The 25,380-nt window shown below is 46.6% G+C and overlaps 2 protein-coding genes across 9 annotated transcripts in view; one reads left to right on the top strand and one right to left on the bottom strand.

Annotated features, from left to right (window-relative positions):
• Positions 1-16,327, bottom strand: part of LOC142557817 (chorion peroxidase-like) — a 141,901-nt gene extending 125,574 nt beyond the window's left edge. For 2 of the 8 annotated variants that reach the window (XR_012822855.1, XR_012822856.1), the window contains exon 1: positions 16,205-16,310. Coding sequence is in view for 6 of the 8 variants with exons in the window: in XM_075669970.1 (XP_075526085.1) it covers positions 16,205-16,272 (68 nt within the window). In the remaining 2 variants the exon portion in view is untranslated. Of the gene's footprint in view, positions 1-16,204 lie in introns of all 8 variants that reach the window. The other 6 variants (XM_075669967.1, XM_075669968.1, XM_075669970.1 and 3 more) reach the window with 5 other exon arrangements.
• The window catches only part of LOC142557819 (salivary peroxidase/catechol oxidase-like), a 129,052-nt gene that overhangs the window by 1,388 nt on the left and 102,284 nt on the right, over positions 1-25,380 (top strand). The gene's annotated exons all lie outside the window — the stretch shown is intronic.

Genomic DNA, 25,380 nt, shown 5'->3' with positions numbered 1-25,380 from the left:
GCAGGAGACGAAAGATCTGATCAAGAAACGCCAATGTATGAAAGCCTCTAACCCTACAGCTTGAATAGAACTGGCAGAACTTTCGAAGTTAATCAACAAGCGTAAGACAGCTGACATAAGGAAGTATAATATGGATAGAATTGAACAGGCTCTCAGGAACGGAGGAAGCCTAAAAGCAGCGAAGAAGAAACTAGGAATTGGCAAGAATCACATGTATGCGTTAAGAGACAAAGCCGGCAATATCATTAGTAATATGGATGAGATAGTTCAAGTGGCTGAGGAGTTCTATAGAGATCTATACAGTACCAGTGGCACCCACGACGATAATGGAAGAGAGAATAGTCTAGAGGAATTCGAAATCCCACAGGTAACGCCGGAAGAAGTAAAGAAAGCCTTGGGAGCTATGCGAAGGGGGAAGGCAGCTGGGGAGGATCAGGTAACAGCAGATTTGTTGAAGGATGGTGGGCAGATTGTTCTAGAGAAACTGGCCACCCTGTATACGCAAAGCCTCATGACTTCGAGTGTACCGGATTTTCGGAAAAACGCTAATATAATCCTAATCCATAAGAAAGGGGACGCCAAAGACTTGAAAAATTATAGACCGGTCAGCTTACTGTCCGTTGCCTACAAAGTATTTACTAAGGTAATTGCAGATAGAATCAGGAACACCTTGGACTTCTGTCAACCAAAAGACCAGGCAGGATTCCGTAAAGGCTACCCAACAATAGACCATATTCACACTATCAATCAGGTGATAGAAAAATGTGCGGAATATAACCAACCTTTATATATAGCTTTCATTGATTACGAGAAAGCGTTTGATTCAGTCGAAACCTCAGCAGTCATGGAGCCATTGCGGAATCAGAGTGTAGACGAGCCGTGTGTAAAAATACTGAAAGATATCTATAGCGTCTCCACAGCCACCGTAGTCCTCCATAAAGAAAGCAACAAAATCCCAATAAAGAAAGGCGTCAGGCTGGGAGATACGATCTCTCCTATGCTATTCGTAGCGTGCTTACAGGAGGTATTCAGAGACCTGAATTGGGAAGAATTGAGGATAAGAGTTAATGGAGAATACCTTAGTAACTTGCGATTCACAGATGATATTGCTTTGCTTAGTAACTCAGGGGACCAACTGCAATGCATGCTCACTGACCTGGAGAGACACAGCCGAAGGGTGTGTCTAAATATTAATCTGCAGAAAAGTAAAGTAATGTTTAACAGTCTCGAAAGAGAACAGCAGTTTACGATAGATAGTGAGGCACTGGAAGTGGTAACGGAATACATCTACTTAGGACAGGTAGTGACGGCGGACCCGGATCATGAGACGGAAATAATCAGAAGAATAAGAATGGGCTGGGGTACGTTTGGCACAGGCATTCTCAGATCATGAACAGCAGGTTGCCATTATCTCTCAAGAGAAAAGTGTATAATAGCTGTGTTACCAGTATTCACCTACGGGGCAGAAACCTGGAGGCTTACGAAAAGGGTTCTGCTTAATTTGAGGACGACGCAACGAGCTATGGAAGAAAGAATGATGGGTGTAACGTTAAGGGATAAGAAAAGAGCAGATTGGGTGAGGGAAAAAACGCGAGTTAATGATATCTTAGTTGAAATCAAGAAAAAGAAACGGGCGTGGGCAGGACACGTAATGAGGAGGGAAGATAACCGATGGTCATTAAGAGTTACCGAATGGATTCCAAGGGAAGGGAAGCGTAGCAGAGGGCGGCAGAAAGTTAGGTGGGCGGATGAGATTAAGTTTGTAGGGACAACATGGCCACAATTAGTACATGACCGGGGTAGTTGGAGAAGTATGGGACAGGCCTTTGCCCTGCAGTGGGCGTAACCAGGCTGCTGCTGCTGCGGCTGCTGCTGCTGCTGCTGCTGCTGCTGATGATGATGATGATGATAATGATGATGATGATGATGCCCAACACCGTAGACATCTTCTGTACCTCCCTCGCAGTGAGATGTTTTGCCATGTGGAGCCACACGTGTTGCACGTTTTTTTTTTAATTATTAATATTATTTGATGAAGAAGTAAATCTACATCAAGAGCATCTCATGTGATTGCTCATGAAAGACAGACATGCTCTCCTTAATCTATGACAGTACCAAAATTTACGATATGCTTGATATGATCGCATGGAATTTTGAATTGAATTGAGTTCTGGGGTTTTACGTGCCAAAACCACGAATTGATTATGAGGCTTGCCGCAGTGGGGGACTCCAGATTAATTTTGACCCCCAGTGGATCTGTAATGTGCCCCCAAGGCGCGGGACTCGGGCGTTTTTACATTTCGCCCCCATCGAAATGCAGCTGCCGCGGTCGCGATCGGATGCCTCGGCTGGGATTTGATACCGCGACCTCTTGCTTAGCAGCGCAACACCATAGCCGCTAAGCCACCACGGCGGGTAACATGGAATTTTGCATATACTAAACGTGCGTAACTTTTGCATAACTAAACCGGGTCCATGTAATTCCGCGTGGTGATATTTCCTAAATATAAAAAAAAAAGTTCACAATGTTGAAGCATCCAGCTTACAGCTTTAGTACTTCGGCATGAAACAGATATCACAGTTCTCTCATTTTCATCTACGAGTTTTGAGAAGATTAAATCGGAGAACATTTGTCTGCTCTCTCTAGTACATTTTCTTTTTTTATTTCGAGAGGATTTGTTTCGAAAGCTATCGTAGATGCGCGTTATAAGATGAGATATCTACTCTTAATGTGGTCTTAGAGTTAGTAAGTTCGTTCTTAAATGTTTTCAAAGCTTGTTTTCAAGCTGATTGGCAGTTTCGTAGTACGCTTTAGTCGTTAATCAAAAGCGTTCTCTTAGGTGAGTTGCCAGAATTCATGTTATGCTGTTGAGTGTAGCAATTTTATTAGAGCCGTTTTAGCAGTTAACCTTCTGCTATTCATATCTTTATGAATGAGAAAAAACGGTGTCAGCCATGAACTAGACTGGCCGAGAGAGAGAGAAAGAAACGTTTATTGTACGAAACAGTGTCCCGAGCGAGGACGGGGATCACCCTAAGGTGGGAAGGCTCCTTAGTCCAGGAACCCTCTGGCTTCGACTGCCCTGGCGACGAGTTGTCGTTGGTCTTCCAGGTCCCCGAGGGTTAGCTTGGCCTCCCACGTTTCGAATAGGTCGTTTGCTTCTATTGCTCGTTTTGCGTGCGTCTCTAGTTGCATTTCGCTGCCTTCCTGCCACGGGCATTCCAGGAGCAAGTGTGCCAGAGTGTCGGGTACGTTGCAGAGTGGGCAGAGGTATCCGTAGAGCGTCGGGTAGAGGCGATGCATTATCATTCCGTGCGTGTACGTATTACTTTGCAGCGTCTGAGGATCAGGCTTTCTTCTCTGTCGAGTTTAGGGTGCGGTGGAGGGTACACTCGACGCTCGAGCCTGTAATGTTGCAATATGGCCGAATAGTTGGTGGGAACGGCCTCCGTCTCTTCTGTCGCGGGTCCGACTTTATTATTTTTTTTTTTTGAAGCAGAAGCTCTGCGGCTGGAGCTCCTGCCCGGAAAACAATCCTGGCGAGTTTTGCACCGGCTTTGCTTGCCCCGACCTTGCATAGATATTAACTTTCGTCGAGGCGACGGTTGTGAGTTTCGAGTGCATTCCTCCGGTTTCTGGGTAAACGCGCACACAGTTTCTTTCATCGGATCTGAGAGCCAGTCGAGGCAGAACAAAAGACAGGGACGCTATTTTTCTTATGAGAAACAAACACGATGGGCAATGCTCTCGCATGCGTAAGAACGAATGAAATATCAACAGCCAAGTCGTGAATGGTACGTGCTGTAGAAAACACAACGCGTCTTGCACATCAGAAAACATGAACGAAGACGCGGGATAACTTCTGGTAGTGACGGTGCACTTGCGCTTAGGTTGCGCCGTCTTTCTTTGAGAGGAAAGAAGAAAAAAATTACCGACGATTACGTTACTTCCTATTGCGAAATTTGAGCGCAGCAAATAAGCTGTTTCACCTTTTCGATAGATTGAGGCAAAGAAATCGAGCAACACATGTATGCGCTATCACAGAATTTTTTTTTTATTTTTCACACGTATTCCTTTAACAAAGACTCCACTAACAGTTCTTGACAGTCATGAAGGAAGCTTTGTGGTCGGAGAAATAGACTGATATATGTTCGACTTGGTACACCAATGCTTGATTCTCAAAGACGAGATCTATACAAGTGCCTCGCGAGGTTGTCACAGCCGTGGGACGCGTTACGAGCGAGAGGAACGGGATGTTCTCCCGCATAAGTGTTAGGAAATTGCTGTTTGTCTTTATGTCAAGCCGCCACCGATCTGGCTCTCTGATTGCCACCGCACAGGGCGAACGGCAGCGGCAATTTCGGCTCGGGCGGTGCACATATACAGATCCGCCGCCACCGATCTGGCTCTCTGATTGCCACCGCACAGGGGTTGCATTGGAGGAGGAGCGAAGAAAGGAATTAAGTTCGAGCCGGCGCTTTGACAACCGGAGACTCGCAGGAAGAGGGGGGAGGGGGGCGGCGTGTACACCCAGCGGCAAACGATGGGGGCAGAAGCGCGCGCAGCAAGCGGACAACACGATAAAGGGAGGAGGGAAGAGATAGCAGCGACTGACTTATGCCGCTGACGCCGATAGTGAGTCAACCCCAGCTGCGGAGTTGGTTTCAGGGACAACGAATAACCGGCGCGTCGGCAACTGAAGAGCACCCTATCCGCCACACAAGAACAGGGGGGGGGGACCCTTTCCTCCTCTTTCTGCATGGCGGCGATGGTGTTCTATGCAGTCACGTTATCTTGACTCTCTAGCGGCGTCAGCGGCATCCAGCGGTATCAGTCGGTCGCTGCTAGCGCTGGGGGGATGAAAGGGGGGCGGAGCTGGTTACGAGGCCGACGACGACACGAAACCCAGGAACGGACGCCAAAGAGCTGCGCTCTAAAAATTTCGCGAGTTTCCCTCATATTGATGTGGAAATTAATCTCATAAAGCTAAAAAGTATTGGGCAAATTTTTAGGCGGACAAAAATACTCGCTTGATAACTGTCACTTGCTGCAGGAAGCTGGAATAGTAGCGAAGGGTGTACATTCCAATATACTGGGACTTCGATAAATAAGAATTGTAACATTAGAAAATTGTAGCTGTATTATTATGCTCTTTTCTGCCTCTGTCGGAAAGCTGCGGCCTGTGTATCTTAAGAATACACATTTGAGCTGCTGTTGTTAAGCTGACCGATGTACGTGTATCGCTCATATTTCGCCACTCATCCTCTCCGGATACGATGCCGCTCGTTGCAGGGTGGTGCAGCTCGGGCACTGCTCCTCTGTGGATCGTTCAGTGCACTAACCGTTCTTTAAGTACGCCCGCAACTAGTCTTGTAGGCAGCTAAGCACCCAGAAGCAATTCCACCGTTTACTACAGCACCGACGTGTTATTTTTACAGCGAAGCTTTCCATGCGACTAGAAGCGCTCGGAAACGTTATATGCGAGTTGTCACGGTTTTATTAAAAATATATATATAAATTATTCGCGAAGTCTATATTTTGGAAAAGTGTGGGAATCACGAGGCACAATGGGCAGACAAATTTTGAAATATATTTATCAATTAGAAATTAAGGGTATTAAACACTCGTTTCCGGTCCGTTTGAAGATTTTATAAGAAACGCTTAAAAATTTTCCCTCTTCCGTGGAAGGACCATAAACGGCCGATATTATCTATAGAAAGGAAGTAGGAGCCGCTCCATTGGTGACGCGTACGAATAGTTTGAAATGTCTAGGAAAACTATATGCTTTGAAAATAATTATGCAATACTCGTGTTCTCGCAATCCGTATGCTTTATACACGCATTTGCTATTCCCTAGTCTCCTTGGTGGTGAGCTGTGCGAAGCACGGTGTTCATAGTCCGCAGAATTAGGAATCGTGTTGATGAAGCACAAAGGTTTTATCACGGCGGCTTCATTACAGCCTTTGTCGGGAGTTATTCAAACGTTCCGTAGTGCCGTACACTGCCGCAATCCGGCATATTTCCCAAAGTCGTAAAACAACTGCACAAGACGCCAACTTCAAATTCAATTAATGTAAGGCAAATGTTAAGTATAATATATGGCGAAATGTTTGTGTTCCTGGCTTACATAGAAGGGTTGCAAAGAATTATTGAACACCCGTTGTTTCCATGTCTTTATGTGTCATACCAGGTTTGTAGTTTCTTCGGTGTCCACAGTGAACCAGACGAGGCACCTTGCTTACATTTCGAGAAAATAGGGGACAGGTTGTGACCGAAGTGTACTCGAAGTTCGGAGTATGTGGGTTAAGTGCGATATTTGCAATAAATTACGTATGCTCCAGAGCCTGAAGAGGGTGTTTTAAGAGCGGCGCAATATTTTGCCCGTCATCATGGCATCACTACATGTGCCACAAAGGTCGAAATTTAATAAAATTGGGCGGACTCTTATGGCAAATCAGTATGCGAAGTTTCATCCGTGTCGATTAAATACAACTTCTTCAAAAAATAAACAATATAAAAGAAATTAAGCAACCGTTTGCTAGTGTCATGCTGCCATTATCAACAGCGTTTCTCAATGTCCTGAAGGAAACCTTGGCTTCACAAACTTTATATTTAACAGAAAAGAGGCTCATCTTAAGTGCATTGTCTGCCGTCATCTTAACGTTACCGGCTTAATAAGGAACCTTCCACTTATTTAATGAAACTTCTTTTTTCACTCTTCTTCTTCTTTTTTCACATCCGGGTGAAGTTCGTGTTAACTAACGGATAGATTCACGTGGCGGATACATAACTAAAAACATTTGTAATTATATGTACACGGCAAATATTTTTTTTGGGGGGGGCAGTATTAGAATAATTTCGAACACACAATCAGCGATTTAATGATCTAGTCAATTATTGAGTTCGAGAAGTAACATGGTAGCCTTCTTGTGTCACAGAGATAGTCGCAAACGGCCACGCGGATGTTCCTGTGGCTAAAACCAAATGAAGAAGCCCCGAAGGAGAGCATATTTTGAATAGTTAAAGAAATGCCCAATATTCGGAATAAAAATTCTAATTTGTTCCTCTAATTTCAAGATCGACGGCACGCTAGTAGAAAGTGATCAATGTTTTCGGTTTCCTGACAGGTGGGATTCAGAGGGGGCGGTGCCAGATTACACTTGTATAGGTAAATAATTAATCGTGGGATGCGGCATCGTTATTTTGTTATGGAGATTTGTAATTTACGTGTGGGACATCATTTATAGTCCCATGAAAAAGACAAATAATTAAATTCAGACGTCTAGATTTTCATACTTGTGGAATCTTGGAAAAGAGAAAATTTTCTAAACCTATAGTCGCAATGTGACATAAGGCGAAACAGGCGTAATGGACACAGCTGGTCCATCAAGAGACATCCGCGCAACTGTGTCTGCCATTTAATTTAAGAATATACCACGATGGCCTGGAAACCATACCAACCGCACTCGGCTTAAGTTTGAAGGGATTAAGGATTTAAATGTATTGGCTACAGTAGTGTCTGAAGATGAAGTGAGTGATGTGCATACCGACAGTGGATCAGTAACTATAACCGCTGTTGAATAATTTGAAGGAAGTTTTCGAAAAGCCAAGATAACGACTGATAGTTCAGCCATAAATATGGGTGTGAAATCTGGAAGGCGTAACGCATATGACCAGGATGGGGACTCGGAGAAAATACCCACACCCGCTTTCGCCTCACTCATTGACGTATCAGTCTGCGATCACATGATCTATTCCCAATTGCGTTAGATGATCTTGTAGCATGGCATTTCAATATGTAGTGGGCAGGAGTTTGGCATTCAATGGAAATAAAAAAAAATTAAATTATGGGGTTTAACGTGCCAAAACCACTTTCTGATTATGAGGCACACCGTAGTGGAGGAGTCTGAAAATTTCGACCACCTGGGGCTCTTTAACGTGTACCTAAATCTAAGTACACGGGTGTTTTCGCATTTCTCCCCCATCGAAATTTGGCCGCCGTGACCCGGATTCGATCCCGCGACCTCGTGCTCAGCAGCCCAACACCATAGCCACTGAGCAACGACGGCGGGTTGATGGAAATATATCACCAAATTCAATCTTCATATTATGCAACGGCTCGTCTGGACATATTATCTCGCGTACATTAACGTTTACTGGATCTAGCTCAGCTTGTATAAACAAACTCTCAGGTCCATGTAAGCGGGACCAATGCTCATCGAAAAATGTCCTCATTTCCCGAATGAATGCAAATTGTGATTGTCTCAAAGAACATTCATTGTTTCAAAACCTCTTTACCGTTAGAATTCGGAATCGGCAGGGAAGAGTAGGCAATCATGTTTCTTAATATAACACATTGTTAGCTACAAATTTTGGTAAACCGAGATACATCTGGAGAGCCTCTCGCTCTAAAAAAACCAGGGAGTTAATTTTGTATGTTGGCCCACCAGACAATAGCAGGCACCCAAAGTCCAGTACCGGTCCAACGTACAGGCCATGAATCATTATTAGAGCATCCCTGCGTAGCCCAACGTGATGTCGGCCAAGTCTGCTTATCATGCCAACAGCGCATGCTGCCCTAGCTCAGTTTTGCGTCGCATATTACAGCTAGATATCTGATGAAATCAACTTGCGGAATTATTTCCTGACGGTATTTGAGAGAGATATTAACTGGTACATTCAATGAAAACACAATAAATGAACTTTTGTTGACATTAAGCAACATTCGAATATCCGCAAACCAAGCTTCAAGCGTTCCTAAGTATGATTGCAGTGTTCTTTGTAATGAGGGAATATCACTCGCAGATTCGAAGAATGATATGCCGTCTGCATATATAGACATGTACGTTATCGCACAATGGAATTCAGCTTAACAACGTGTTAAACAAAATAGGGAACCCCTGGGGAACTCTTCTTGATGGATTATATTTTTTCGTCCACAAGCCACGTCGGGAACAATAAAATTTTCTATCCTTTACGAATTCATACTTCCAACTCGCGCTATTTAAAACGTTAAGGAGTATGGCATGCTCTACGCTGTCGTATGCTTCAGCTAAATCAAAGGGTCGCCAAGGCTGCACGCATTGCCGCCTGTGTCGAGCAAGCTCAATGCTTCCCTCTAAATAGACATGTGCGCGCCATATCGCGCATCCAGGTCTAAATCCAATGTGACATGGGCTTACTAATGTAATATCACATAAAAATTTCATGATACGAATACGCAATACCTTTTCCATTTATTTCATAACATTCGAAGTTAGTGCGATTGGCCTTACATTATGTATATTCATTCCCGCTCCTTGCTTCTTAAGCGCGGGCGTTATTTTTGCGAGTTTCCAGTCAGGCGGTATCCATGCGTTCATGAGGGAGTAATTAAATATATTGGAGATGTCTTGCGGGGAGAGGTCCAACAATATTTTCGACAATCCTGATGTAACGCCATCTGGACCCGCAGCTGTGCCAGGGAGCAGCCGAACAACGTGCTGAAGCTCTTCCATTGTTTCCTCTACGAAATCATCCCCTGGCAGAGCCCCTGCGAAGTTTACCTCCAGCTGAGTTGTAAAGCGCTGTTCTAAATCTTTAGCAATTTTATCTAATGATTCTAACAATTGTTTTGGCGACAGAACAGCTGAGTCAATATTTATGGTTACTGGAACGGCCTTCCGAGAGCCTATAGAAAGCGTAGAGAGCTTTTTATTGCCGCTTTTCGATAAAAAAATCATACCGTTTTTCATAATATGTATCCTTCGCTAATGAAATTGTTCTTTTAAACATAGCAGCAGCATACTTATAGTTACTCCAATTAGTAGGGCACTGATTGAAAATAAGTTTCTTCCACACAGCTTTTCGGCGCCCATAATCTCGGGCGCTATCACTATTCCACCATGGACAACCAGTGCTCCCTTTTGTTGATGTGACTACAAATTCAAATTTTTTAATGGTACCTTTCAATATTGCACAAAGGCTTGTCGCTTTAATATCTCTTTCCATACTCGTCAAAGAAGACACAGTTGACAGTAAATTATGTTTAAATTTGGATAGTCCACAAGAGTCTGCGCATGTTCATTTAAAGATATCAGGGGCTTGTTAATATCAGCGACAATCGGTCGGTGGTCACTACTGGTGGCGGCATCGACCACAGCCCAAGAAGAGATGGAGACGCCTGCGGCAGCAAATGTCAAATCTACGCCAGATCGCGACTGCGAACGCACGAAAGTGGCAACTTTAGCGTTCAAACATGTGAAATTGTTGGCATTAGTCCAATCCCTCAAGCGTTTTCCAGATGTGTCAGTGCGGAATCCCCATGACACATGATGTGAGTCGGAGTCTCCCGCAAACAATATGTTCTTTTATGTGTTGCATATTGCAATCACTCAGTTCAGCCCTTGGGCGCGGCCGGGCAGCCACCATTGACATTTAGCGCAACCACGTGACGTGACGTCACGACAGCCGGAGGAAAAGCTGGGCCCCAACTCGCGCGGTCGCGCGCGGCCGCAGCCACCACCTGACTCCCGCTCCTCCCGCTAGGGGCGCTGCGCCGGCGCGTGACGTCACGGAGGAAAAGCTGGGCCCCAACTGGCGCGGTCGCGCGCGGCCGCAGCCACCACCTGACCGCGCAATATGCAACGCATTCTTGGCTTAACCGAGCTAAGCCTGGCCATTTTTTGCAGTAGGCCACGCGACATCAAGCGAGCGTACGTCTTGCACCCCAGCGGGAAAGACTGAGTTAATTATAGAGAGCGGGGCGCAACCCGGAATAGTTATTTCTATTAAGATTTCACAATAAGGTGATAGAGTATAATGTGAAATTTTCGCTTTATGACAGAATTTAGACGAAATTGAAAAAGCTAATCCACCACCTCGGGAAGGTCTATCCAATCGAAAACACTTGTGGTCGTTTAAATGAAAGTCTTGGTCAGCAGACAAACGAGTTTCTTGTAATAGTATAACGTCTGGAGATTGTTAAGATATTAAATACAATAAATCTGTAGCTGCAGAAAGTAATCATCGGCAGTTCCACTGGAGTATTCTTACGCACCCTATGTTGACGGTAGACAAGCAGCCGCAACTGCTTGGGCCAGCGTACTGTTTTTCAGAAAGTGAGTCGCCGTAAGTGATTCTTTCGCACGCTTTTTTGTTTTACACTTGGGAGAATTACGCAGTTTGCTGTTAGGCGATCTTGTGCGTTCAAGAACTAGGGTGTCCACATCCACATCTCGATTGCCCAGAGAGTCTGAATCAGAATGGCATTCATGATCAACCTAATGTGAAGTTCAAGGTCTTGCTAAATCCCCGCTGTTAGAGGGAAGAACTGTCTCACACTCAGATGACTTTGAAAACAAGGCGGCCGAATTTTGTACGCTGTTTGTTATTATTGCTAGCGCGTTCTATTCTCGCGCTGCCTGCGCGTGAGGCCCGTCTTCATTCGTCGTCTGCTTTGGAGGCGACAGTCGCGCCGCTGCGACGACTTCTGCCACAAATCGCGTACGCGAGCGCTCCGAAGGGTTGCGAGTGGTTTAAGATTAAACTTGGCAATAATAGAAGGGGGGGGGGGGCTATGGCAAATCTGTATGCAAAGGTAAATGCGTGAGGTATAAATGCCAAATTTCCAAAAAAAGTTCAGCCCGTGTTCATAAGGTTCATACGGCCGCTACAGCTACAATTCCCAATAACTCGAGATATCTCTACTTAGTAGCAAGTTTATGTTTGCTGAAAGAAAGGGCAGATATTCAGAGCAATGTCTGCACAAATGTTTACGTTTCTGGCCTGATCAAAATAGTTAGAAATGATTGCACCGTCATTTTCTTTTTTCTTTTCTTTATACGAGTTTCGTAGTAGGTTTTCCCGGTCTCCTTCAAGAACTACAAAATTCACCTTGTTTATATTTATTTAGAAATAAAGCTGAGGTGTAAACGAAGGGCCAAATGCATAGAATTAGAACGGCTGGAGCAGTGTAGGTAGAGGAAGGATATGTCCCGACTGTGTTTTAGGTGTGCTTTATGGGAACTGTAAAGGCTAACGAGATCACATTGAGTGAAAACGGGAGGGGGGGGGGGACATTAAGGGCAGTGTTCCCGCCAAGTAAGATGCGTGCGGAGGAATTACTGCATGTGCAAAATTTGTAAACCGATTGCGCAAATACGTTATATGCTGGCAAAGCTTCAAACAGACTAGTCATATACAGGAACGTTTTAATATGCGTGTTTGTTTTTTTTTTACAACGAACGTATTAGCCTCACGTGGGTCGCGGTTTTTCGCAGCGTTGTCCTCACGGGGAAAAGAAAGCAAGAATTGCATACATTCTTTGGTATCACGCATATAACATACAACACAACATTCGTTTCAATAAAGAATAAGCGCAAAACAAGCATCCAAACCACATAATTGATGATTAGGCGTGCTTGCTAACACCGCGAACCAAGTAGCCCTCCCCGCGTACATTTGTCGGTAAATATCACAGTTGCGCAAGCTGCTGCGGCGACGGCAGCTTGGGATGGGGGGGGGTGACGAGGAGGAGGGGCAGTGATGTCGCTAGCCTTTTATATATAAAGGAACCAGCCTAGCAGCTAATTTTATTGTTGTTACAGCACTGCTGCGGGTGCGTAACGCCTAGTTAGGACTCCCGAGGAGCAGCGTGAATACGAGGAGTTGCACTGGGACCAGCGGCGCCGTGCAGCCGCTGGTCGTATTGCGTGGAATTCCAGCACGAAGTCGGTCACGTTCTCCCGCGGCTGACTAATGCGCCGGTGGAGGCATTGAGCAGCAGAACATTGCACACCCGCCTCAGCAGCTGCAGCGGGGGTTTTCAGCAACTTCGCTGGACATCCAATTTCGCTGGGCATGATGCGTGCGAGTCAATCTTTTTTTTATGCGAAGCATATTACTAGAGCTCAACCCAGCTCATCAGGCGCGGCGGTGTCGCCTTCAATACCACGTGACACCGTGACGTCACGACAGAGGAGAAACGGGGCTCCAACTCGCGCCGTCGCTCGTGGCGTCGCGGTGGTATATAAGCAGCTGCGCTTTTTCTAGGTGGCTTTGGCTCAACTCTTGCAAGATGGGTTGGGCGGGAATCGAACCAGGGTCTCCGGAGTGTGAGACGGAGACGCTACCGCTGAGCCACGAGTATTTTTTTTTTCTTTATTACCGTTTTCATGGTACATACAAAATATACACACTTTACAAATGGTAAAAATGCCACCAGTCTTTGGTGTGCACGTGGTTTTAAAACCGCCCAAGTTTAGCAAGCTCGTTCAATAATCTAATCCATTGTGGTTTTTTCATTTTGAGCATCGTAGACTTCTTTTAAGTAACAGACACTTTCAATAAAATATTCACGAGTACTTCGAGCATGTACATCCGCATGTCTAACGGCCATGCGCGTGCGCCACAGGCTGTGCAACCCTAATAACATAAACATGTCGTAAGGCACTCCTCCTTCGTTTTCCGTTGGGAGAAAACGGATGCCATAGGGTGTTATCGGCAACTCTTTCTCTATAGTGCGCTGGAGGACATCCCAGTGAAACAAGGCGTCCCAGCAGTCTATGAATATGTGTTCAATTGTTTCTTGCTGATGGCATAGTAAACAGTCTAGAGACCAGGGAATAAAAATACCTCTTTCCTGAAGCCATGGTTTTACTGGTAGTGTATTGGAATGTAGTTGAAAAAAGAAAGACTTTACCGATGGCCTGACAGGCATACGTTTTACCCTTTTCAGCACATTTCTTTCAGTACCTAAACTGAACATAGATCTGTACAGCGGTACTGGCAGTACTACATCAATTAAATCTTTATACAGACGTTTTTTAGGAACGTGACTGAGGTATTCCATTGAAAAGCGTACCTTCAGAAACCGAAATGCCCATATCACTTCTTTCAGAAATCCGCTCATAGGGCCACTGTTGACTACACAACTAGATATAATGAATTCAGGAAGAGCCGTACCTAGTCTCAGTTGCATCACATTAATGAGGAATGGGTCTTTTTGGTCTCTAAGAAACGCAAAACGAAACACTATCTGTTTCAAGAACAGATGTGCCAGTCCAAGCCCTCCTGTTTTGACGGATCGAAATAAATTTGTTCGACTGGTTCGCTCCCACTTTGACCCCCATACATACACTGCCAGTACCCTATGCAAACGCTGCACGTGCAATCTAGTCATAGACAATGCTTGCAATACATAGCACACTTTTGCAACGGCGAATAAATTACAGACCGTCGCGCGGGCAAACATTGAAAGACTACGGCCACCCCATTTAACTGTTTTTTCTTGCACTTTCTTTGTTTCGTCTTCCCAGAATCCCGCAGTCTCCTTGTAGTGCTCAAAAATCACGCTGAGCCACGAGTACGATGCTTCGAAGCGGTACAAAAGCGCCTCTAGTGAATGCGGTTTTGCCTTAGAAACGAGCTGTTTCTAAGGCTCAGGCGTGCGTCGCTTGCTCAGGCGCACATTTCGTTGCCGCGCCGAACGCTGCGTTGCTCGACGCTCACCGCGTCCAATGCGGGGCGCGTAGTCGCTGCGCCGTAGCCCATTGTCTTACACCCCTTGGCGGGTCGACGGGAACGCTGTCGCGTTCCACTCTTGAAGGCGAAGCAGAGTAACGCATGAGTTGTTTCTTCTACTAGCCGAACCAAATATAGCCAAGCAACTGCAGTTCACCAGGTTAAACAGTGTTTCAACAACTAAAGTAAAGGCTAGTATGCTTCGCATCCTGGGCTTAACCTTAGCTAAGCCACGGCCATTTTTTTTACAGGAAACTGAAAATTTATTGTGGCTGCTAGAAAGACAAAGCTTCGCTGGAAATCCGGTTGTGATTCTGCACGGTCACGCAAGTCTGTTAGATTTTTGTACAAAAGAAGATAAACGAGACACAGGATTTCTGCTTTTTTTTTTCAAACCTAATCTATTCGTTGTTGATATGGATACAAATTTCGCTCGCCGTTGCGCCCTTTTTTTCCGGCGGAAGTCCGAGTAACGTGGTACCACAGGCAACGACGCAGAACAACACTAACGGACATGTATCCGACGTCTGTTCTAGAGATGTGTGACCCTGTATTCTGTCGTGCCTATTTAGCGTCACATTTCTACAGCCACCGTGGCTCCAGATTTCCCTCTTGAAGAACACTGCCTAACTCCTCTAACTTAATTGGCTAAATGCTATTATTACGTGATCATGCGCCTTTGAGGTGTACATGCGTGTAATCTTCATGGTGGACAGTGAGTACAATAGTGTACATTTGCGTCATCAAGCGCATTGTTGCGAACTTCGACATAATCCAAAGTGGCAAATATAGTCGTTTCTATCCGTCTTTGTTGCTTTGCTCTATGCGGTTAATTCGATGCGATGGTTTGTGGAATGGCGGCCACAAGTAGGCTAGGAAGATGCTGTCACCGCTAGATAAAAGATGGTTTTCGACATTTACAGAAGTCCTATCGTATCGCCCACCTTCTGCAAGCTGCATACGTTGGGCGCTGTCTATTAGTGCACGACACGCTTGCCTGTTCATCATAATTTCGCACATGTAGTACAATTGTGTGCTTATTATACAATCTTACAAATCTGTGACGACTTCTGGGTTTCTATTTCACAAAACTTGAATGAGTGACCTTTACTTGATAACTTTATGTTATTTTTCAGCTATAACCTCAGTTTTTGTAGGTGTTCTAGAGGGTGTCCTGGGATAATTTTCGTCTCATAGAGGCCTTAGGCCTCTGAAATGTGCACCCAAAACCAACACAAGGATATTGCCCAGTTCTGCTCCGACCAGGAGGGATACCTCCGCAGTTGAGAAAGGAATACGTGAACGCGTGTTTTGCAGTAGAGCACAACGGTAGCACAACTATTAGCAGAGGTGCAAGAAATCTTCCCGGGAGCATGGTGGAAGATATGGAACTAAAACACGGCACGTAACAGAAGAGACAGGAAGATGCAAGCATGCAAGTGTACGCGAAAGTACGCGCCTTATGAAAGCAAGTGCTCGTACGTATCTATTCTTTTGCAAGCTGCGTTTTAGTTAAACTTTCACCGTGTTTCCACACCAGCTGGAAAACAACCATTCTATGTAATTTACAATGAGACAAAATGTTGCAATAGCCGCTAATAAACAAAATTAGAACCTAGTATGTCAAGAATATTAAATTTCTGTAAACGCCTTAACGTTCATGCGTAGAGAAATTCGCAGTGGCGGTAGTTGTCTACAAACCACGAGGACGAAAGTAGTCTTCGCTGTGTTGATGACACCGCACCAGTCATTGCACGATGTCGCAGCATGATTCATAGTAACAGTGCCGAATTCGGGCATTCTTTATAGCTTGGCATGAGTACGGAAAGCAACTGAACAATGTCACTACCAAGGACTCTTTTTCTTTTGTATTCACTATACACACAAAAAAAAATTGTAGCGAAAGTGAAACCGTGTATGATGGATAGAGCTGTTAGCTCGCAGATATGAGTGGTTGGCATAAAGTCACTGTGCCTATAAATTTACCGAGTAAAACAGGCGATGGAAAAAGTTATGTACCCGTTGAATACTGCAGTTATCTCTAAAGGCCACGTCGGCTAATATACCTCTGCCGTCAGGACAACGGACTCTCAAAAACAAAGTGGCCTAAGCTCACAACAAACGGCATTTATGGTCAGAAAGGTCGATTTGGTGAACTTTCAACAACTCTCAAACCATCATGTTGACGTATTGCAGGCGAACGAGCAAGACAGACTTTCATGGCTGTATGGCCGCTGTGAAGCTAAGAGAATTGCGGGAGGTTCGGAAGGTCGTTTTTTTTTTTCTCTTTCCATTTAGAAGCACAATTTCATGGCTAGCTGTTATGACTTCAGTGTTCTTAGTGCGTTTTCTTTTATCCCATGTACAGCTGCTGGATGCTGCTGCCCGCGGTTGCGATTGTGAGCAGTGACAGTTGACACAGTAGAACCCTTCGTTCGTGAGAAGTAATGACAGTGTGCGACCGACATCAAATAACTTGTTAAACTTGACAAAACAACGAAGCTTTCTTTTTCCTTTTTCTTGTGCGTGTGTTGTGGCAAGTAAATGTGCTTTGCAGTTTGGGCTGCCTTATACCTTGAAATCTGAGAGGGTCACAGTCATGGTTGTGATCGTGTTCATAAAGACGATCCTCAGCATTGAAACCACATTTAAAAAATTCATAATGCCGTACTTGTTCTATACCGTTACGTTAACCTTTTTGCAGCCTTTACAGCGTTCATTTTATGTCATAGTGAAAATGTCTCCCACTTGTTGACGCCCGTCGCGAATACATGGGCTGACTTATCCGACCGACAAGGTGATTGACTGCGTAGCCTTTGTTTGTTGTTTATGTAGCGCGAGCCATGGTAGCTCCGTGAATATGGTGTTGTGAATTAATGGTAGAAAGTCTGCGGAAGGGGTTTGTGTTTGAATTTATGTGTAACTGAATTAGGTTTTTTTCGTATATTCAAACTACGATCCGACGCTATCATGTCTCTAGCGGGAAGGCCTGCTGGGCCTATGAACCCAGAGGCGACAAGGCGCCACGGCCATTCCAGTCGGCGCCTTCAAAAATGGTGAAGAGAGCACAAGCGCTTGAAAAATTGTGCCACGCTATGGAACAAAGTTTTCGTCGACAGGTTGACGGCCTTACTGGGGCTGGTTACCCGTCACACCTTCTTGTGTCTGTTGCGGAACGAATGAGCAAGAACCTAAAGCTGGAGCGTGTCAATGGCGAGCAAAGTGGCGAGAACACAAAAACGAAAGAAAAGCGAAGGAACGTGGTCCTGCCGTACGTGCACAACATATGTCACCGCATGAAAAAGTTTGTGCGCAAAGCTGGAGTTAATGTTGCGATTACTGCCCCGGAAAAACTGAAAAACCGCTGCCGACGCGTCAATGCAGAAGAACCGATAAAGCAGCAAGGGTACACGATAAATCACAAGAGCCGTTGTGTGGATTGCACAAAAGCCGTGGTGTATTCTATACTTTGAAATGCAGGAAAATGTATATAGGGCAAACCGGAAGATGCACAAACGAAACACTAGAGGAACATAAACTTAGCGTCGAGCAGGCGAACAGCAACCTAGGTTTCCACGTCAGCAATCGACCCTCTAAAGCTTGTGCCACAGAATTCCGACGCTGTGAAGTGCTGAAAAAAACACAATGACCAGCTGGTTCGGGAGATAATTGAAGCAGCCGAGATTGCCTGGCCTTCGTGACCAATTTGCTAGCGCGCCGTCCTTGTTACTAACAAAAAAAGAACTTGAGCTTCTACATATACAATCATTATCTTGAGTAAAAATTTCAAAAAAACATTGCTGAAAGTCAGCGCTTGTGCTGTCGTCTTTTCGTCTCGTGTCCCGTCTACGTTTTGCGCTGTAAACACTAGCATGTCTGCAGGTTGTGCGTAAGTACTATATTACAATTTTTCTGATACATTTTACTTTGAGAAATTCAATTAATTCTGCAGCTTCTTAGTGCTACACGGAGGGATTCGTGGTTGGGTACGCGTAGTTCGGAATAATTTTTCGCGAAAAGATAGTCGACGCTCGACGCCGGACGCCAACACAGCATATTCTGCGACACATCCGGGACCATTAAGGATATCGCATTAAGAAATAATCATCGCTAATTTTATGAAACATTTATAGAATACCCACCCAGGACTGGTAAATGTAGTGCTGCAAAACATGTTGCATTATTTTATTTTAAGTGAGAAAATCGAGACTACTTAAAACTCATGTATGGTCATACCGACGCGGGGGGCTCACCGGTAAACACGAACACATTTCTCTCGATGAGCGCGGAAACTCTCTGTCAAAATTCTGGAGTGAGGAACCGTGCCAGCAGCAGCGAGCGAATTGACCTTTGTGCATGTAGCGCTTCAACGCGAACGAAACGTCGGAAGCACAGCGCTTACGAAGCTATCGGCACTACGCGCACTCTGAAAACATCGTAGATTGCTTTGAAGATGAGGCCCGCGCGGACGCGCACTTTGACCACGTCGCAGATCGCTTTCAATGTACGGCCAATACGAAGCCCGCACGGCAGCCGCCGGAGAATGCCCCCCGCCCTCGCCTCGCCCCCGTGCCTCTAGCGTGCGAAAGGAGAGGGCGCGCTTCCGGCCCGCCTTGCTTGATCGCGTACGCGAGATTAAGCTCCCTGAGCCACGTTCGCCGGTTCAACCTCGCACGCTTTCTTCGCACATACGGCACACGGTGCACCGCGACGATTTTATCGACCTTGGAATTTATACGGACCCTCACGGCGACAGCGACGCCGACGGCAGAAATGCGTCTGGAGTGTCCATATAATTTCTAGGGCAACAAAGCAATCTAGACCCGCTTTGCGATTGTCTTTATCTGAACAAACACGGGTGGTTCATCCACTGCAGAGGCGCCATACCGCTTTACGACTAGGCTTTTGCCTCTTTCATGTACATGGGGAGCATTTCAGATCGATTGATGAATAACTTTATTGGGGCCCCTCGGTGCGCATGATTAGCACGCAGCGGGCCGCTCCTACGTCGGGACAGAGAGGTCATGCCCCTCCGCCGCGTCGCGGGCCCGATGGACAGCCCAGAGCGTCAGGGTCCGAGCTGCGTAGAGCTCGATTCCACTCTTCCTTGGTGGTCCTGGCGCCCGGCGCCAGGGGGCAACCCCAGAGCATGTGAGCAAGGCTAGTTATATCTTTACAAGAGCGACACTCATTGTGAGGGTGCGCGTCCGGAAAGATTTTGTGCAGGTAGGCTGGGCATGGGTAGGTGCCCGTCTCAAGCCGCCTGTACGTGACTTCTTGTGCTTTATTAAGTGCTTTGTGCGGTAGCGGCATGGTTCTCTTGACTAACTTATAGTGCTGGGTAAGATCGTTGTAAGTGAAGAGGGGGTCGCGCTCGTCCATCCTGCAGAGAGGGAATCCGGGATCGCACGGTGAGTTAGGTCTCGTGCGGCCTCGTGTGCCGTCTCGTTGAGGTTAGGGAGCAGCCCCTCCAATGGTCCCATGTGTGCCGGAAACCAATTGATGTAGTGTGGGGTGAGGTGTTGAGTGCCAGGTAATCTGGCGACGGTCGGGGATATGCTCCATGTTCCGAAGGACAGAATTGCCCTCTTGGAGTCCCAGTATACCAAGCTTTTACCATCTTCTAGGAACGCAAGGCTGATGGCCGCCTGCTCGGTCACCTGAGGACTATCAGTGCGGACCGTGCACGCATTGATGACCGTGCCATCTTTGTTGACCACCACTGCTACATAGTCTCGTCTGCCAGGATATTTCGCTGCGTCCGTAAAACAGCATGCTTTCCCGGAGGCGGCTGCCTGTCGGAGGAGTGCTTTGGCTCGAGCAAGTCTTCTGTCGATGTTGTGCTCGGGGTTCATATTCTTGGGCAGGGGGCTGCCCTGATATTTTTCATCTGCGCGGGTGTTAGTTAGCCCGTGGCTGTTACACTCGATCTCTCGATGCGCGACGCCGATTTCTCGTAGGATCCATCTGCCCGCAGGTGCGCTTGACAGCATGGTGATTTGTGCCCGTTCCTGTGCCCCTGCAATCTCGCTCAGCGTGTTGTGCATGCATAATGCGTCCATACCTCCATGCTCGTGTGCATGGGTAGACCCATGGCTCTCTTGGAGACCTTACGCAGGAGCGTTTCAAGCTTATCTCTCTCCACTTTCGACCAATTGCGCATGGCCGCGGTGGACACGAAATGACTTATTATGAAGGCCTGTGCCAGTCTAAGCAGGTTGTCCTCCTTGAGCCCGTGATGCTGGTCGGCAACTCGTCTCAGTAGGCGTGTGGCGTTCTCGGCCTTCTAGGTGAGCTTAGCGACTGCGATGGTGTTCGAACCATTCGCCTCTATTCTGATGCCCAACATCTTGATGTGACCGACCACCGGAATTGTGTTGCCTTCAGCGGTGTACAGGCAGACGCATGGGTCGGCGCCTGTGTCACATCCCTTCGGTTTGGGCCTTCGTCTTTTGAGTCTATATAGCAGTAGCTCAGACTTGCTCAGCGAGCACCGCAGGCCTGTTGGTTTGAAGAACACCTGAGTGGTTCGGATCACACTTTGTAAAGCGTGCTCGATTTGTCCTTCGCTCCCCTTTGCCACCCACACGGTCACGTCATCTCCATAGATGGTATGTTGGAGGTTCTCGATTCGAGTCAGTTGCCTGGACAGTCCTATCATTGCCTGGTTGGAAGTAGGGGATATCACCGAGCTCTTCGGGGTACCCCTGTCGCCCAGTTCGACTGGCTCCGACTGCAGGGAGCCGACTCGTAGCGAGGCCTGCCGTCCCCTCAGGAAGTCACGGATGTAGTCATGGAGACGTTGACCAAGTCCGAGTGTTGAGATTTGTTGTAGAATGAATGATTGCCGGATGTTATCAAAGGCTTTTTCTATGTCTAGACCTAGGATGGCCTTGACGGCTCTAGTTGTGCTGTCTAGTATCTGGCTTTTGACCAGCTTCATAGCGTCTTGCGTCGCCAGCCCCTGACGAAAGCCAATGATATTGTGAGGATCTATGTCATTGTCTTCCAGCTTAGGCTTCATACGGTTAAGCAGCGCACGCTCCATGGTCTTACCCACGCATGACGTAAGCGAGATTGGACGCAGATTGCCCATGCGGAGAGGTTTGCCAGGTTTCAGTATTAAGACCGTTTTGGCTGTCTTCCATTCCATGGGACCTTTGCCTGAACGTCACGTCTCATTAACTATCGCAGTGAGCTGTTCCGCGCCGCCCTCGTACAGCTTGTGGAGGGCCTTGTTGGGGATGTTATCCGGCCCCGGTGTGGATCGGCTGTTGAGATCTCTGAGCGCCTGTATGATCTCTTCCGTGGTGAAGTCGGCATCAAACTCCGTGTTAGATCGACCCGATTAATGGGAGGTCGCGTCCTCCCGTCGCCAGCAATTTGACCTTCATTTGACCGCAGCGGCGCCGTAGCCTTGGCAAAGCATCACGTGACTAGCCGCACCGAGCTCCGCCGCCGCCGGTTTGGCGCATGCGCTCTCCGCAGCTGGATCGCTGCCTGACCACGTGACTCACCTCGCGCTCGCCTAGTCAGTGCGAGCTTGGCCATGGGTGAGAGCGAGGCCGGGCCGTCTTCTCTGAGCGTTGCGCGGGAGCGGGAATCTTGGAGCCGTCGTCGTCAAGCGGCGTCTGAAGCCCGCGGATATCGCCCGGCGAACTGCTTCAATGGAGAGGGTCCGGAATGCCCAGCGCGCGAAGGTAGCGTCAAGGACTAAGCAAGAGCGAGCGGTTCGGCTCGCTAAACGCCGGCAGCGAGACCACAACCGTAGACACAACCGTACGCTTTGGACGAGCCAAGTGAAACCAAGACTTAATCAGGCTAAACCAAGCTTTCGCTTTGCATATCCAGGGTTAGCTGAGCTAAGCCGCAGCCAATTTTTTTAGTCTCTAAAATGTTCAAATTTTTATTATTCTTTTTTTTTAATTTTAGCATTTTGGGGATCTTACAACGAAGTAAATATATGGTGCAGTTGCATATTTCTTTTTTATTTTGCTAGAAACCTTTTGAAGATTTGTCAATTATTTTGCAGCTTCATCCACCTTACCTAAAACGACCCCAATAGCAACCCTAATTTCGTGGTCAGTCAGAAACAGTTGCTCAAAAGCCAAACTTTGCCAATAGTTCAAAAACATACTCTGGGTCACATAAATTTAACTTTATGGGTCAATAAGACTAGTGTTGTAGATTTACCGAAGAAAACATTGACAGGGGGCAATGCATTACTTTTAAAGTGATGGTACTTCGAATTGATAAACTCTGCAAGACGTGAAAATTAATTAAGGGAAAATTAGAAATCCATCCCATCGTAGCAATTGCTACAAAGAAAACCCATACGGGTTCCTTGTAGCAGTCGCTATGATTGGAGGATGTCTCATTTTCGCTTAATTAATTACTTCTCTCCACCTTGCGGGTTTGCGCAAAACTATTACATCGTTAGAATGCCGTTATCCTCCTTTAGCGAAGTAAGGCTTTCTTTCTTGTTCAAGAAATCGGGGCTAGGTTTCGCAAAACGGAGGTGGATTCCTTTTAGCAAAGAAATTTTCTCATCACATACAAAAGTTTCGCTGAAAACTAAAGAACAGTCAGGACCCCCCTTAACCCACTGTGGTTGCTCAGTGGCTATGGTGTTGGGCTGCTGAGCACGAGGTCGCGGGATCGAATCCCGGCCACGGCGGTCGCATTTCGATGGGGGCAAAATGCGAAAACACCCGTGTGCTTAGATTTAGGTGCACGTTAAAGAAGCCCAGGTGGTCGAAATTTCCGTAGTCCTCCACTATGGCGTGCCTCATAATCAGAAAGTGGTTTTGGCACGTAAAACCCCATAATTTAATTTAAAGGACCCCCCTTAGTCTGTCCTTATCTGAACACACCCTTAGAAAACCTTGATACCTCTGAACACACCTTAGGTTGTTCGCCTTGAAGAAAACCAGTCAACTGGTGGAAACGTGGCTCCAGCTTTCTTCTTTTTCTCGTTTTGTTCACCACAATGGTTTCAAGACGTGTGAAAGCCTAAGACGAAATGCGTGTTACGGAACCTGGACCCCACGCTCCCAAAACATTTTGTTTTTATTTTGGGATCTCGCATGTGATTTCATTTAATGCACCAAACCTTTCGGAAGTGTGTGCCATCGAGTTGTTTTATCCACCACTTGTGTGATGCCGCACGAAGGGTGACGTCACACAAGCGGTGCTGTGAGTGAAAGTGTGTGTATGACAAATGTTAAAAGGGACAATGTACTCTTATCTCACGGAAGTATAGACGCATGATTCGCGGCATCAGTGTTTCAGAATAGGGTGTTCATTCGGAGAAGCACCACCAAACGTGATGAATGAGCAACTCGGCATTGCAGGATAACAGAGCAAACGACGCCCCGTCGAGACTGGTTTTGCTGTCCAAGTATCTCCTATTCTCGTGTGCCAAAGAGGCTATGCATCGTAGCTCTACGGAAGAAAAAGAGAAGATTATGTCAAAGGCGTTCCTTTTTTTTGCGTTAATTGTACAAGGTTATAAGGCAAAGTTCCATTCAAAGTAGACAAACGTAATGTAGGTGTTGGTGAAGTCGCGTCTTTGTATTCTTTATTTTTTTCAAAAATAACATTCAAAAGTTTCTGATATATGATAACGCAGTGTATTACACACTGAGTTTATTCGTTTTAGGCACGAAGATAGATGCGCTTAACTGTATTGTGGCATATCTTTCTATTACTAAGTTGCACAGTTAACCTGCTGCATCAGCAATATTTAGTGAACAATGTTAACCTTTTTTTTTTCTTTACTTTGGAAAGGCTGCTCCCAGCGATCACAAAAACCATGTCTCACATCCGAAGCTCTGCATGGATTGGGCGTCGTCCGCGAACAACTCGCGCTCGTCGGCGGCGCAACCGCACGAACGCGCTCGTGCCCCTGCCCGCGCATTCGTCGTCTCCTTCCACAGCTGGCTCCGTGGCCGCTCGTTGCTTAAAGGAACACTAAAGGCAAATGTTAAGAGAAGCTCAAGTGCTCGATAATCTCCAAGGCGTCAACGTTACCGCGAACAGAGCCTTAATAATCGAGAAAATTGGGTAAATATACAGAGCATGATTAGGGACTCCCACGGGACATTCAAGCACTTGCCCCCCACCCCCTTCCCTATGACTAAAGCATTCATCAGTTAAATTCTCTATCTAGTACTCAACCACTCGTTGCAAAAAAGATCCTTGTATTATAACACGAAATAAAGTGCTGCCTGTCGATTTATATTTCATTTTTAGAAGAAATAGCTCATTGAAGATACCCTTGACAACGACGCGGGCGGTCGAAATGTTTCGTTTTCGCTCGACTCGGCGCGGCCCACGCTTTCGCGTTTTAGTAGTTCGCTTGTCGCGTAGTGCTGCGCTGGTTTTGCTGGCTCGTGAAACTCGCACGAACTGCAAGAAGCAGGGAATTCAACTTCCCTGTGATGTCGCGGGATGCCCGGACGGTCTACGCCGCTTGGCCAAAAGGTAGCTGCAGTGGCGAATCCGCCGCTCTGTCCTGGCTCGGTACCGCCGTCCGTCGGGCGCCGTTTTACTCACCGACGGCAGCGAAGGGGGCGATGGCGCATGCAACGTCACCACTCCTACGGTTCGGTGGCGGGAGATTTGAATTTTGAAAAAGGTATTCGGACCCTTCAGATGCAATTTTCTCGTAAGCTAAGTCTTTTCTTGGCACGAAACAAGTTTTGCGAGCTTTCTGGAATGGCATTCGAACAGTCTACGTCCACTTAGCATTTGCCTTTCGTGTCCCTTTAAGGGCGTATGAACCACTCATTGGCAAGAGGAAACTGTCGTCATCATCATCAGGAATGGCTCGAGCATCGTCGTCGTCTTCCGCAGCTGGCTCGTTTGCGCCCCTC

Source organism: Dermacentor variabilis, chromosome 9, assembly GCF_050947875.1.
Source record: "Dermacentor variabilis isolate Ectoservices chromosome 9, ASM5094787v1, whole genome shotgun sequence".
NCBI classification, from domain to species: Eukaryota; Metazoa; Arthropoda; class Arachnida; order Ixodida; family Ixodidae; genus Dermacentor; species Dermacentor variabilis.
This window is presented reverse-complemented; position numbering and strand designations above follow the sequence as displayed.